Below are 16,223 nucleotides of genomic sequence, written 5' to 3' on the forward strand. Positions count from 1 at the left end.
ATCCTCATTTGAGTCACAGGTTTGTTGGAGCCTGTCCCAGCTGACTTTGGGTAGAAGGGCACCTACAGACAAGGATTCACACCTAGCACATGAACCTTACTTCCAAACTGTGAGGTAGATGAGCTAAAAAAAAAAAAAAAATTATTCACGGACATCAAATCTTAATTTTGTGATGCTGTTGAGTCCTTCTTGTAAGTGATCCAACCGTGATATTCAATTTTTGGTTACTGATTTGAAAAACCATCTCAACCATCGAACAAATCCACTTCAGACTTCTCCTCAACGGTTGAACCAGTGCTGTGAAGATCTTCAGACTGATCCAGGAGTTCTTGGAATTTGTCACAACAGCACAAGTCCAAATGGCCATCCTTGATGCCCCAATACTCGATCTCTTGACGAAAGGATAGGACGCACCAACCGTCCACCAGGTGCATTTTACCTGTCAAATAAAAGTTGAGGACGTAACAGAAGAAGAAAAGTGGATTGCGGTCAAAATAGTACTCCATTTCCGCAGCAACAAAGTCATCGCAGAGCTCCAGGATGGCTTCTGGGGACGTGCCAGGCGAGTGTGAGGGAAGCGTTTGAGAACGCCGTGCTCCATTCTCTGCTTGAAACCTCCAACGTTGACCATGATGAAGCAATCATCTGGAGCGCGTCTGTGAAGGATCTGCCCATAGACCATCGTGCAATGCAAGCCGCTTGCTTGTTCTGGAGGAGAGTCTCAGAAGACTGCCTGTCTACACACGCATACAGTACATACATTAGCGTTCCTCTTACATGTCCAGGTTTGTCATTTAATCCCACTGACATGCTTTTAGTGAACATTTGGGTTTCTGCGACATCCTGTTAGCTAAGCATTAATGTGCAGCCTGACCCCTGCTGCACGGTATAATGGCAGTAAATGTATAATCAGCAATATAAAACTGCAGTCTATCATACAGTGCATTTAATGAGACTTACTCTAATGGGCACACATTATTTAGAAAAATAATTACATAAATAACGTGGCCAGTAAAAGAGCGTTATTGTTACTGCAACATTTTTGCTGAATTCACCAAATATTTTCTATTGGTGGTGATATTTTCAAGAAGAGGTGATAAACCATTAAAAATCTTAATGGTCAAGTATTATATCAAATATGTCGGTGATAAAACAACATTTTAATTACAATTACAATGATGACAGAAATAAAGATGATTTCAAGCTTAATTTATCTCTTGCATGAAGTTGGTTATCAAGAGGGAGAAACGTTTTAGAGTTAGTTGATGTTTGAAATCATATTTAGGAATTACTTTTATTCCAGCTGCACTTGTCTGTGGAATAACTTCCATTTACACGCCATGTCCAAGTTGCTGTATTTTGCACGTATATTTCATGGCTTGAGTCAGAAAAGAATCTCCAATTCTGAACGAAGCCTTATATTTGAAAGTGGATCTTTTCTCGAGTGCAACAAGGCGTGACACGGTGTTTCTCGAACAGTCACCTATCCAAGCACAAGAACATTGTCTTAAGTTAACTCACCGCAAAAACACTCATATTGCAGAGAACGGCGCTCCAAGGTCACATATTTCAACACATGAGTGTCAGCACTACTAAGAAAGGATTCCCATCACCATGCTTTTAATCAAATTATTTTTAGACTTCAATATAAATGGTGTCACCCAACTTCAAAATAAAACATTGGTAGATGACCAATGGATAGGTTAAGACGTGATCAAAACCGTTGCATCTCACCTGTGCATGTTGAAGGTGCCTCTGCAGGTTGACGTTTGTGACGAGGATGTTTGTGCTCACTCAGCACTAAGCGCAACTCAAGCATCTATTTACGCATGACTCACACATCCGCAGGGGCGTAGCCATCATGTCAGAAGTCTGGAAATTATTTAGTATTATGAGCCAATGTTCATTCATATCACATTCAACTTTTGCTCTTCATTGTGGTCAAAGAAGTAAACAACCCAATTCTGGTTGATTTAAAATACAATGTCAGTTAAAGCAAAAGTAGACACTTTTTGTCATATTTCCAAAAGGTGTTTTTTGAGCAAACACAACACCGTTTGACGCCAATAGAACACCATACGAACGACAGCCAAGCATGACACTATCACGCTTCAGGGTTTCTTTTCTTCCACTCCAACTTGTTACGCAAAAATGGCAGGGAAAGCCTACTAGATCATCTGAAACACATTTGGGGTTTATCGAGTGGCATGTAAATCGCATTTTACATGAGTCTGAATGAGATTCTGAATGCTAGAGCATTTCATGTGTCATGTTTCCATACATTTAAATTGATCATCCGTCTAAACGTTGAGCTGCAAGTAGACTATCAATCAATTACTTGGACTTGCTTCTGCTTGTATTTTGGGTTGGTTTAGTTCGCAATACCCCGATTGTGTATAGTATGATAGACGATGACTACTCAGCCATGTCCACTTTGTCGCAAGGCTAGTGACGACCTCTGAGTTGTAAAGTGCAGGTGTGTGTTTGTGTTATTTTATTGCCACCCCTGGTGAGCCATTGTGTCAGTCTGGCAACACCACTTATAGAATTCTGGCTTCTCATCTGGAGATGAGGGCCAAGCCCTGACATGAATTGTGAAAATCATTCAATAATATCCTACCCTCCAAAAGTTTTATAAATTACCTTAGCACTGACACAAGATGGCAGCAAAGCATGCTTTTTTTTTTGGACTGAACCTTAATAGTTTGGCATCAAGACACCAGAAGATGTGCCATAACCAGAATAAACATCAATGCATTTGAACATTGCACAATGTCACCCAGATGGCAGCAAAAGAGAATAGCGATTAGTTGAGTATTTGGGAAAATAATGCAGCAGAGATGAAAATAAAAAGCTTGCGAAGAGGTGAATTTCTAAATGCCGAACCACAAATGTGCTGAGGTTTGCTATAACAGCATTTTCTTTCATTGAGGCAGCACTTCACAGACTACAGACACACTCGTCATGTCACCTGAGTATGAGCCACTTATCAGATACGGACACTGAGCTCATGCTAATCTGTTAATCCAACAAAACGGAATGCAGCTCTGCTTACTTTAAGGCTTTGACATTATAGCAGGGTGTCGCACCCATGGGGGATGAGTGTTTCGGCATGATAGTACCACTTCATCATAGTGTTTCAGATTGTAGAAGGCGGCCATAGTCAAGCCATCACTTTAAAGTGGCTCTGGATCACCCTTTTTGAAACACTACGGTGCAAGTATCCCGAATGTTATGACCAGACCAGTCAGTATCATTTTTTGGTTAGAGCAGTGACGTTTGGTCGTCAAAGTACAGAACCTATACCATGTCATGCCAGCAGATGGCAGCCTAGGGCCGTATGGGACAGCTGCGCCACTGTTCATGATAGGACAGTAAGTCTAAAAGCAAGCGAGCATTGCGAGGACTTCCTAAAATCAGCTGTTTTCCTTCTTTTATGGTACTTTTTTGATAGATGTCGAACGTGGCAGCATAACATAATCCAATGTTCGTTTCGTGTGTCTGATGTAGTCGAAAAAAAAACAAAAGACGACCAGACCAACCAGAAAAGAATCTAATTGAAACAGAGCTAAATATCATTTTATTTTCTGTAAAAAATAGCCATAAACGAATTTACATTCAAGTATTTAAGATAAAAAACAAAAAATGTTAAAGATTAGCTCTTCGCTTTGATTACAGCACATATTAACAATGCATTATTACTCACTGTACCCGCCTGATATTGTCATTCCTACCTATCACTTCATGAATTGTGAATCAAAAACTCAATATGACTGTACATTTTGAACAGACAATGGTCCTGAAAGGCTTCACACAAAGGTTTGAGTTTGAAGCTTAAATGTTGGAAATTCTGCTATGCCAGTGAAAAAGGAAGCGACTGTACGTTGTCTTCATCACAATTCTAAATTTCTTTAATGCTTGTTTATTTGTAATCCCTTTTGTTTGTTTGTTGTAACAGTACATTTACTGAGCAAATAGAGATGAAAAAATACATATATATATATATATATATATATATATATATACATATATATATACATACATATACAAATACATATTTTCCAGAAACAGTGCTAGAATTCGGGTTCTAGCAATAATATGATAATGTGGTTATAAAGCTCTCCTACCATATTTTTCCTTTTAATACAAATTACAAACCGTACCTTTGCTTACACATGAGGACATACAGATGTAAGTGACTTGTAAAATGTGTTTAACCTCAGTCTATAAGGCTCACTCTCTCTTTTGCCTACATATATGTGAATGCATGCAATACAAAAATATAATTTACTTTCTAGGTTGAAAATTTGGTATCTATTTCTTTTAACTTGTGAAATGAGGTTCAGCCCAAACTACTGTGACAAAGCGGGCAGTAGTTATATTTGCTGATCTCGTTGCTTTGAGCACAATGCTTGCAAACGCTGCACATCCACAAATTGTAGTCCTGGATGGGAAGACCACTCACTATGCAGGTGGGTAACTTTTCCGCAGTCCTAACAAGAGAGAGAGAAAAATAGGTGTCATGTCATAAAAAACAGAACAGAAACACAAGTTCCAAGCTGGATTTTCCTCACCCTTCTGATGCGGCGTCGAGATGCAGCGTGCGGCTGTCTTTTGGCACGTGCTTGGTGAAGATCTCCAAGGCCAAGTCCTCATAGAGCAACCGCTGCTCGGGGTCGACGCTGTCCAGGGCCTCCAGCTTGATGAACGCCTGCGAGCATGTGCCGAAGGCCCGGCTGGCCGACGAGCAGACGGCGAGGAGCGAGTAGATCTCCACCGCGGGGATGATGTCTTCATACTCGCGGAGATGGAGGGCTTCAAACATGGAGCAGACATTGTTTATGCTGCTTTGTGTTTAGTAGTAACTTTGACAGTTTTTAAGGTTACGCCAAAAAGATACAGCTCCATGTTGTCCTTTGTGTTAAGACATAATTCATTTTGTTACCTGATGAACTTCAGATATGGTTCCAGTTAAAAAAAACATTGCTCAAACTTAAACGTAGAGGTGAATAAAGTGTGAACAAAGGATATAATTCCATTTTTGTATGTGAGTGGAACATTTTTGGACACACACCATAGTGGGGATTGTTTACCCGTGTGCATGGCATTCTCCGTGTAGCCTTCATACAGTTGCCTTTGAGCCAGCAGGAAGAAGTGATACGCCTCCGCTCCCCGCCATGCGTTGTCCAGAACGCGATTGTCCGAGGAGGTCGTGTCTTCCTCGAGGAGTCCAGCAAGTGCAAATGTTGCCTAAGAAAAAGGGACGGGAAAATGTGGGGCCATGTTTTTGTATGGTTTTCAAAAATGAGTGAAAGTGTTTTTATGATGTACCTCTGACGTCTTGCCTTTCGCTTTACTCTGTTGCAACGTCTTCTTCTGCTCGTGATGGTTTTCTACCAGCCGAGCCGCCAACACATATAGCTTCTTTACCCGCAGCGGGCGAGTCCTTTTCTTGGCCTCCTCGTCTGCTATCTAAGAAAAAACGACGCAAACATATTATTGAGACAGCCACAATATATCTTCTGAATTTTCTGTTACATTCCAGTCCAGCATTTTTCTATTGTACCATACTATAAACCTCATTTAGGAGGCTGATTGAAAAAAAAAAATTACACCGAGATGTTGACACTTACAAACGGATTACTTTTTTAAAATGATAAAATATGGCAGCATAGTGGTTTTAGTTTTCAGCAAGTCTGCCACAGGGTTCGAATTTTCATCCCTGTGGCCTCAATCTTCCTCACACATTGCAAAAACATGAATGTTTAGTTTATGAAAGACTAGTCCAGGAAAATGAAGTTTCAAAATTAGGATATTTTGTATTATGGGAAGTGGGAACCTATGACACCATGGAAATAACCCATCGTTAAATCAATGTGAAAAAGTAATTGCCCCCCTGAACCTAAAAAGTGATTGTGCCACCTATGGCAGCAATAACTTTCTATCCGCTCTTCATCACAGAACTGTTTTAACCCATGCATACTGGGGGGGGGTTTCCAGCACGAACTGCGTTTAACGTCATGTCACAGTATCTCAACTGGATTAAAGTGTGCACCTTGGCGTAATTAGAAATCGGGAAGGGGGCAAAAACAAATCTCAGCAATACAATGCATACACATACAATGCAAGTGACATACCTTAAACATGAGTTTGGCTGCATCTAGAAAATGATGAGCCTTCTGATACAATTCCACCGCCTCTAGTACTTTGTTCTTCTCAAGGAGATGTGAAGCATATTTGGACAGAAGAGGTTTAATCTCCTTCATGTTATGGGTTCTGGCAAGTTCCACTGCTTTGTTCCACTGGTGGATAAGAAACCAAACAGCAAAGTAAGGCTAATAGAATAACACATGTGATCCGGGCAGCAAGGAGGATCTCACTTGAGTTAATTCATAACAGCACAAATTGGACATCATTGAACAAAGCTTCTACATGTTCAAATCTGCAGCACCTACTGTCGAAATCCACGAGAAAGCTATTCCGTGTATCTCCACACTTCATCGATCAAATGGTACACTCACATTGTCGCAGCAAAGTGCGAGGGTTGCCTTCACACGGACCAAGCTACACATCACTCATGAAGTGGACATATGTGGGAGGACAGCAAGGTGCCAGAGTGGGCGTCTCTCACCTGGTTCAGATGGACACACGTGTCAACGGCAGCCTTGGCCTGGTTGCATTTAAGGTAGGCATTCACAGCCTGTTCGCACATGCCCACGGTGGTAAACATCTGGCCAATCTCCTGCAGCACAGGGGTGGGAAATGTCCGTCGTTGAGTCGCTATGACTACACATTTTCAGAGGCAGTGCAATCTGGAATTAGGTTGGAGTTGGAAGTCTGTCGTCCACATTCATCTTACCGGCAGAAGTTTATGATTTTCTGGTAGTGAATGGGTCAGCTTCTCAAGGTTATCATAATCCTCTAACATGTAGTAGCATTCTGCCAACTTCTCCTGATGGCGGCCTTGAAGGTAGTACTGCACTGCGTTGACCCTTCAAAGAGGAAGAAGCGAGGCTTACAACCTCAACCAAGGTTATTTTAGTGAACGATAACAAATGAAATGAATCAAACTGAAAGTGGAAAAACATTTTTGTTCACAAAGTCAAATAAAAATAAACTAACTGACACATCTTACATTCATGAAACTAACTAAATAATAAAAACTAATTTTAAACATATTGTAATTGGCCTTTGTTTTGATTTTTGTCAATTTATATCAAGCTTTCAGGGTGCATACAGGTTGAAGGATTTGTAAATCACGGTGCTCTATTTTTATTGAAATTAAAATTGCCAATACAGTACCACTTCTGTCTGTCAGCAAAGTAGTCTCCTATTGCATTGTAGGCTTGCTCCAGGAGAGCATCATCACAGTCCCCAGAGCCGGTTTTAAGCAGCTGAAGCACCCTAAACCAGTCACCCAATTTCATCCGAAGGCTAATGGCGAGGTCCCTGGAACATTACATGACCTCGTCAGTCAATATGATCAAAGAGCAACAACAAATAGGAGTCCAAGCTGACGATACCTGCGGTCCATGTCCAGATACATGCGCTCGGCTTCCTCAAACCTGCTGAAGTAAGCTGCCACCTCTGCCTGTTTCATGGGCTCACTCTGCAGGTTCCCCAGACGCTTGACAAACTCGATGCCCTGGTTGTCTTTGCAGCGGACAAATGCCTGCTCAGCAGTCTTCAAGTCCAGTTGTTGGAGGGCCGCCTCAGCGAGAAGACGCCTGGAATGTCAGTGAAAGACAGAAGCTGTATAATGTCTATTTATACATTTATTTTGTTTTTATATATCAATTATGTAGGTGTGATTAGATATTTATAATAATCTATATATTCGTAATACTGAAAGGTATCTTGAAAATATGAAGCAGCAATGTGTGTAGATGTATATGTAATGTAAATTGTAATTATATTTACCAGAGTCTCGGGTGTGGATTATCCTCAATGAACTGTGAAGCATCTGTGATTCCCACCTTTTCAATGAGAGCACGGCTGTCTCTCAAAGAACGGATTTCAAAGTTGATGAGATTGTCTTTATTCGGCCTCTCTGGGTCCTGTATAAGAACCGGTTGACATCAAAACATCTCTGATGTTTCTAAATCTCGATATTCTTACCTCGAACGACTTAGGTTGTGTGTGATAGAATATAGGTACTAAAAGGTCGAGACGTGAAAATGGATTCTATAATTACTTATAAAACCTCTGATTTAGGATATTTATTGGGGAAAGCAATTGTTTTCACCTTCATGATTTCATCCAGCAGGACAGATTTGATTTCAAGGTCCTCAAAGCTGCAGATATATCCCGATGTTTGGATGGGTTCCTATGCTCCCGAATGACAAACAGTGCAGACATCACGCTTAACCACAAAACACAGTAGCTGCCAATGCAAAACTCACAGTCTGGACAAGTATGAACATCGAAACGTGAAATGGCATGTGACATATTTAACTTGATTTAACATCTTCAGAAGTGGTAGTGAGGGGATGAAGCTGACGTGATTTTCTCACCTCTGGGTCTAGGTTTCTGAAGACATACATCCTGGTCTTTTCCATCATGGCAAACAGATCGGGATTGTCCTTTGCCCACTTCATGTCCCAAACGTCCTTGCGCTCAAGCTTAGATGGATCCGCCATTGACACCTGACTGCCAGCGTTATCACCTGATGATGCGTGAAACTCCACGTCCAGCAAAGTTAGCACGCCTGAGATGTCAATAATGGCCAGCCGACTGAAGGAAATTAAGAGTCAAGCATTAAGACGCTAGTCTTCATACGTATGCTGATACACCGCAACTACAATGAGAGCTTGCCTGGAGTTGCAGTTTAAAGACAGATGATGGGCTCTGTTCATTGTGTATTTCTGGATGAGAACAACATTTGGCAGGCTATATCTGTGGATAATACCTGATTCACGGCCCTGGAACACACATGCAAACATCACTGACATTTATATTACTGCTACTGACAGCGTTTGGGATATTCGGCTTTTAGGTGAAATTTCAGGACAATTGAAAATGCACAGCGACATTTACAGGAGAACCTCTTTGTACCTTCTCCAAACATTTGAAAGTTCAGAGCTTTTTGCACAACGTACTGGTTTCTAAATAGGATCTGAACAGCAAAATTCACAACATTCCAAGGACGGAAACTTCTGTTCCTTTCTGTGACTCTTACAGTGTCGCTTCTTTTTGTGTTTGAAGCTTCACAATGACAGGGTTATGTAAATAAAATGTCAGTGTCAACAGCTAGATGTTGAGGACTGTTGGAATACCAATTCTACTTGAACCAGGAAATGTATCGTTCGACCCATGGATCAAACATCAGTTTTGCTGTTCAACAGTAAGTTATTTGACAATTAATGAAAGCACTGAGAAATTGGAGACATGCATTCAAAGGTCAAATTATGGTGAGTTCATTTGTCAAGTTTATAGTGCATTTTCGGTTTCTTGTGAGATTGCTAACCACTGCCGATCACTTTTTCTGAATAATGGACACACCATTTATTATTGCATGAATTGTAACAAAAGCAGAGATGTACCCACCACAATCAATGTATTATCTGTTGCTGTGATACAACAGATGGGATCTCTTGTTGCCTTAAAACAAACAGACAAGTGGACGTTTATGTACTTTTGATGGGAATTGTTTTTGGTGTGTTGCATATATTAACAACAATTTTACATTCAGTGCACACATATTTAAAATTGAGAATTTTGGTTCAAAGATCAATGATTTGTTCATAAATGCGGCCCGATGCGACTTACTGTGAAAGCTTTTGCAAAGTCCTCTCCATTGTCATTGCCGCCAGTTGGACTACTGTCAATGTGATATACTCTACAAAGACAGGAAGTGAGAGCAAATCAGACGGTTGCACCGAGGTGACTTTCAGCCCCGGCTGTCTGGAGTCTCTGTGGCAGCGGATGCAGATGAATGAATTCTATTCAGATTTCAGACAGAGACTCCAAGACTTGCGATGTGTGGTTATCTTGCCTCCATGTAACTTTCCATGACTAGCTTGGTGTGTACTGTCAGTCTTGGCATGAGTCTACTGGGTAAACTTGAGGCCATCCTGTCAAGAGACATCTTGACTGTGTGCTTTAACAAAAAAAAAAAAAGATAATAAAAGAATACACTCACCTTTCCCTTCCTTCTTTCTTCGTTCTGGTTATTTGGTTGATCTCCAAGGCAGTTAATTTATTGGCCACTCTGTACTGCCACAAGTACAAAGCCTCTTTAGATGCAGCAATCACATGTGTCCTGGTCATGGTGACAAATAATGGACCTAACCAAGGAATTATTTAGGATAAGTAAGCAGTTTTGTTCGTTGAAAAATACGTGCAAATGTTTTGTTTAGCTGTTGATAAATTGTCGGGCATATGCCCAAAAAAAAAAAAAAAAGGCTGGAATAAGGCAGATGCCTCACAGACACTTGACCGGATTCTCTTGTTAAACTTGGATATTTTCAGCCTATTTTAGATGACAGCCTCTGAAATCTGCAGACTTTGAACTATTTTGGCATGTGTTCATCAGCAAACAGTCAGCTATGCCACGCAGAAACGGAATGTTGAGTATTTGGGCTGTCTGAAGACGCCCACTACTCACTGTCTATTGGCCTAAGACCGCTGTGAACCTGTGAGGGTTGTGACTGTGGGTGGCAGGAGACGGAGCGCCGGCCGCTATTTTTCCCTATGCGATGTGTGAGCTCTAACATTGACTTGAGGTCATTCATCAAAATCCAGTTCTTCTTTTTTTTTTTTTTTTTTTAGCAATTTGAAGCAACAAAACATCCTGTGATCAAATATCATGAACAACAATTAAGCTAAATGTAATTTAAAATTCAAACGCACATATGTCGATGTACTTCGAGTCCAATGGGGTCCCAATTGAGTTGCACAGAATCAGGACATACTGAAGAACAGGAACAGGGACGGGACATGTTAGATTGAGGATTCTTATTCTATTCTTTATCTTTAATTAACGTGATTACCTTTGCATGACTCCCAGACTCTGACTCAGCATTTCCCTGCGTGCCAAAGAATAAGTCAAAGCTGCTTATGAATATACAGTGCGCAATATATATGAGTAGACCCCAACAGATTAGCGAGACAACCATTCCTTTCAGAATCAAGATTTTCTTTGGCAACAAAATACTATGGCAAACGTTGGCCATTGACCATAATTGAGCTTTGTCAATGTGCACACACAAAAATGTATGCAATCTAACGAGGTTGAAAAGTCTAGCAAAGGCTAATTTTACATTTGAAAAATCTCAATCACAAGAATTCAAATGTGGGTGAGTTTAATTATGGGAATCCTGAGGAGGGTTTACTTTTTGAGTTACCTAGAGATAGAGCTATCAAAACTGCTCCATGAATCAACACCCAGTGATCATTTTTGGATCACTGAATGTAAATGAAGCAGTACCTGCGGCTGGGTGTCATCGGCTTTGCTAGCCAGGGTGCAGAAGTCCCCTGATGTGGTGATGGACATGAGGCTCTTGACATACTTGACAAATTTTTCATTGTTTTTGGTGTCCCAGAAGATTACACAGTAATCTTGGCGCTCTGGCTTTGTGAAGGCATACACTACTGTGCTGCAACAGTATCCCCACTGGTAAGAAAAAAATAAATAGGTTCAGTTTTTGAGAGCGCTTGAAGCCTGGGAAGCCTCAGCCCAGACAGTTTGACAAGCAATTTATAGAGCTAAATAAAAACATTGACGGTTCAGAGCAAGTGCTTTTTCTCTAGTTTTACTCATATAATGTTCACATCATTTGGTTTTAAAGTGTTGTTGCATACCTTGTAATCTGGTCTGATATTAGCAAAATAGATGTAGGAATCGACAGCCAGGCTGATCCTCAGGCCTCCCCCTTCCCAGGCCACTCCTGTCATCTGCTTCCCCGGCACTTTCAAGGTTCTCAGGTGCTGTGTAAAATGATGTAGAACTCAATATGCACTTGGATTTCTATTTCAACACTGCGATATTAAGACACATATTTAAAAAACACACATAAAGGAAATAACTTGTTGCCTTCACCTCTCCAAAAGGTGTGTAAAACTGCACCACGTTGATTTCCACGTCTGAGTTCAAAGCTTTCAGTGAACCAGCTACTGCCAGCACACTACCACAATGGTTCCACTGAATACTGACCACATTCATCGTGGTGTCAATACAAACCGGATCTGCAGGAAACAAATGTAGCCAAGCTTATTGTCATAAATGATGGAAAATGAAAAGCTCAGCATTCTTTGTGTTTGAGCGCTTTACTTTCATCTGTCTCATAGCGCATAATCTGACATCTTCCATTTTGAAAGCTGATAGCGAGACACGGGCAGTCGGGTTCGACGTAACCGCCTGTTCCTGAGTACCAGTGGATCCCCGCTATCCTGACGGCTCCTGTTACATTAGTCAGGCAGCTGATGGTCAATTTCATCTGAAAAACAATCCACATGACATTTAGCTGTTAGGAAAAACATGCAATCACACTAAAATGTGATTAATTTCTGCAGTACAGCATCAAATAGTTAGACACATCTTCTCTTTGAATAGCATGAGAAAGTATGTCCAAACTTTGACTAGCACTATAGTAGCATATGAAGTAGACTTTACACCGATCACATAGAGTCAATCGAAATCAGTTGATATTTTGCATTTTATGCAAAATTGCTGATCAACGAATGTCATAATTTGCACGATCAATCAATGATGTCCTCCATCAGATATGCAAAATAAGACATTACAGCAAACACAACTTTACATACACGCAAGTTGTTTCTGTGCTGTAATTCATGCCTTCATCACATCGCGGCTAGGTTACTGTAATGCACTTTATTCTGGAGTCTGACAATCCTCCATCAAGTATCTCTAGTTGCGCCAAAATGCTGCTGCTCACCTCTTTGACTAGTACTCGTAAGAGGGAGCCTCATCTCCTACTCTGGCGTCCCTTCACTGGCTGCCGGTACATTTTAGAGTTCTTTTTAAGATGTTATTATTTGTTTTCAAATCTTTAAATGGTAAAAACAGTTGAATTTAAGACGATTAAACCCTTTTAAATGCAAAATCAAATTTAAACCTTCAGTTTCAATAAATGTAACGACAAGGAGTGGGTGATTATTGGCTAGATGGTTATTGGAAACAGGACATTGATTTTATGTCATTTGTAATTTAAATATAACACAATTATACAGTGATTGCAGCTAGCAGGTATAAGCAGCATTATTTTTAAAACAACCAAGCTCATCTAGAATCAACAAACTGAGACGCTGCCTTGAGTTACTGTTTTTCAGATGGTTCAGTCCAATTGGAACACATGTGTGATATAGCCTTCTTAAATGCGGATAATGTCAAATATTTTAGACAATATCAAGCGAAATCAACTCTTGTTCAATACGTTGTTTGGACTTAATATTGACTCATCCTCTCAAGTTAACTGGTGAGATGGATTCACAAGGCCATGTGAGATTTACAGCTCCGAAAACCATGACGTGTGGATGCACAGCAATGAATCTACTTGAACACTGAGTGATGCAAAACACTGAGGGCTCATGGTCTGAGACTCTTCTGTCAGGTACATGACTGCATCCTTCTGTTTTGCTTCTCTTACTTTTGATCACTCAAGTTGGATGTTGTGTTTATATACTCACTATGAAATTGCCATGGTTGTCAAAGATTTGCACTTCCCCGTTGGCCATGCCGAAGAGCAGGACCTTGCTGTCAGGAGACCATGCCACATGTGCAAGCTGATTTCCCTTCAGCTCCTTTCCCCAAATCCGGTTACCTACGAAAAAAAAAGGTCTTTATCCAAACTCATATTCACATGCGCACACCCACACACAAACACACAAGTATGTGAACAAAGCAATCCCTGTCAACTGACAAATTAGGATTTTATGCTCCAGCGATTTTTCTAAAACGAAGTACGTATTGTGTTGAAATATGCAATGTGTGTAATTCTTGTTCTTGTGTGTTTTACAATGAACTCCAACTGGGGTGTGAAATAACATCTTCAAGCTACACATGAGCATCCAGGGTGCTTTCACAACACCGTACACATGAATAGTTTTTCTTCTATTTTAATAATTTGACGATTGTAAGTAGCCAAAATCACAACAATTCAACTCCAATTAATTGCCCAGCCCTTATCCTGGCTGGTTCAATTTCAAATGTCAAACTATTTACCATCTACAGATCCAACAATGACTGCCCCATCTTCATACACAATGCAGATCTTTTGACCATCAGCATTCCAACTCATGCTCCTCACCACCGACTTATTCCTATTATTGATCATTTCCTCATACCATGCACCTTAGAAAAAGAAGAAATGACATTATTAAAAAAAGACGACTCATTGCAACGCAATAATCAGTTAATAATAAAAGTGTGCAAGTACCTTTGTAGAGCATCCAGACAATGATGAGTCCATTCTGGTCGCTTGTTGTTAGCTTTTCATACTGTTCATTCCATGTAACTACTTGTACCGCACCTGGAAATGCAGCAGTGATTTATAAAGTGTTATTATTTCTTACATCCAACTGCCTGATTCTGGCGATCTTTTCTTGGTTGATAAAAGGGTCAAATGTTGACTCACCACTGTGCCCCCCCAATGTCTGGTTCATTGACAAATTACTGGGGGCGGCAAGTCCCTTAAGTTTGGCGTCATCTGTCAAGAAATAAACAGTAAAAGGGAGCCGATTGAGTAGCAATACTTAAAAAAATAATAATAAAAAATGAATTTCTGAAGTGAGTCTCACTATTGTTTGTCTATTTGGAGTGGACGAGGTGGTACAAGTTCTACTTACAGGGACTGATACAGAGGTACCCGGAAAGCACCGAAAGGCTTTTGCTGAGTTTTAAAAGATTTCTTACACACTACTGAGTGAACTATTGTTCCGCAAAATCTAAAATCTCAATCACATGGATCTTACATAATAGTCTCAAAAACCAACTTAAACGCATGTTAAATGTTGATTTGAACAAGAAAGTGAACAGTGACTTTGCGATCGGGCTGCTGCAAATGAAAGTTGCCTTTGCAAAACTCATTTGATGAATTATGAAAGGATTAGATAATCCTTCCCTTATTGGTCCACCACAGTGGAAATTCAAAAGTACCTGTCTGAGTTTCAAGTTTGAGCACTTTTAAGAGGCCATCATCCCCTCCACAGGCAATGAAGCCTTGATCTTTGTTCCAAGAGACACATTTCAAGTGAATACTGTTGGGAATAGCAATCTAAAAGACAAGAGAGCAGGTACTGTACATAAGCATGTTCTTTTATTCAATAAAATGTCAGTCGGAGGTTCATATAGCAGGGTGCTCACCTTCTTGCTGAGGTAGATGAACATGGTATCCTTAAGTCCTCTTTAAATCTAGTGTGTGGCAGCCACCTAAAAGAACAACAAAAAATAAAACCATGACTGTTAACTAAATGAGAAATAGTGATACTATACGTACACTGACTACCCACAACTTTATAACCACGTGCACAATATTATGACATCTACTATAAGAGTTACACCGTATCGGTAACATTCTTCTTTTAAGACTTGGAATTTCAGAATAGTATTTATTTATCATGTTTATTACTCTGATCGAACTGTACTACATCGTGCTGAATGTTGTTTAAAATGAGTGTACTCTCACGTGTATTTGATTGTAAACGGATAAAATGTAATATCATTGCATGCATGAATAACGTGACTGGTCGGTGCAAATGGTGAGCAAAATGAGCTTATTTAACAAAGAACAAGACGGACTGTACTGACATTGACAGTTCGCCATTCGTTAGGAAAAAAAGGACCACAGAAATTGCGGAATATACAGCAACACATTTGTTTAAAAAATGGCTAAATGGAGACAGACGTGGTCATAAATTTCTTTATTTCATAGCAGCACTCGTGGAATTTTAGCAGATATATTGCTAGCTAAACTAGCACGACGTAACTAGCTGCGAACGAAACGTACGCTTTATGTAACACAAAAGACATAATCCCATCAGTTTCAATGATTACATTCATAACGTTACTTCCAAATGTATTAGAAAACGGTTTAAACTCAACTGTTTTGTTGCGTTGTAAGCGTGTAGCATGGAGGAAGTAGCCTCTCACAGTCGCCCGTGGCAACTGTACACTGTGCGGTGGATTCCTGGTACTTGTAGTTCTTATTTTTGAACACTGCGGGAAAGTGTAGTTTTTCGTCGAACTTGTAGTATTTCGTGCAACA

At 40.3% G+C, this 16,223-nt stretch overlaps 1 protein-coding gene across 1 annotated transcript; it reads right to left on the reverse strand.

The window, feature by feature from the left end:
• Window positions 1-3,655: 3,655 nt before the first annotated feature.
• wdr35 (WD repeat domain 35) lies at window positions 3,656-16,143 on the reverse strand. The gene is made up of 29 exons (XM_088291195.1): window positions 16,061-16,143; window positions 15,323-15,388; window positions 15,116-15,233; window positions 14,595-14,666; window positions 14,397-14,489; window positions 14,183-14,311; window positions 13,648-13,781; window positions 12,272-12,437; window positions 12,041-12,186; window positions 11,803-11,928; window positions 11,429-11,614; window positions 10,992-11,027; window positions 10,852-10,912; window positions 10,142-10,286; window positions 9,769-9,838; window positions 9,547-9,600; window positions 8,815-8,921; window positions 8,514-8,733; window positions 8,246-8,326; window positions 7,921-8,057; window positions 7,524-7,727; window positions 7,303-7,449; window positions 6,860-6,992; window positions 6,632-6,742; window positions 6,138-6,302; window positions 5,332-5,472; window positions 5,094-5,250; window positions 4,575-4,815; window positions 3,656-4,493 (listed from the first exon to the last, which is right to left on the reverse strand). The coding sequence occupies exons 2-29, from the start codon at window positions 15,344-15,346 to the stop codon at window positions 4,343-4,345; spliced, it is 3,555 nt and encodes a 1,184-aa protein (XP_088147321.1). The 5' UTR covers window positions 15,347-15,388; window positions 16,061-16,143; the 3' UTR covers window positions 3,656-4,342.
• Between the last annotated feature and the right edge of the window lie 80 nt (window positions 16,144-16,223).

This window comes from Idiotropiscis lumnitzeri, chromosome 1 (genome assembly GCF_059441095.1).
Source record: "Idiotropiscis lumnitzeri isolate Australia: NSW breed Sydney's pygmy pipehorse chromosome 1, RoL_Ilum_1.0, whole genome shotgun sequence".
NCBI classification, from domain to species: Eukaryota; Metazoa; Chordata; class Actinopteri; order Syngnathiformes; family Syngnathidae; genus Idiotropiscis; species Idiotropiscis lumnitzeri.

Coding starts and splice junctions, on each gene's coding strand:
- wdr35 (XM_088291195.1), bottom strand. CDS start 15,346: ATGTTCATCTACCTCAGCAAGAAG. Junction 8,327..8,513: donor TCAGAAACCTAGACCCAGAG/GTGAGAAAATCA, acceptor TCGGGAGCATAG/GAACCCATCCAAACATCGGG. Junction 8,058..8,245: donor TGCTGGATGAAATCATGAAG/GTGAAAACAATT, acceptor GTTCTTATACAG/GACCCAGAGAGGCCGAATAA.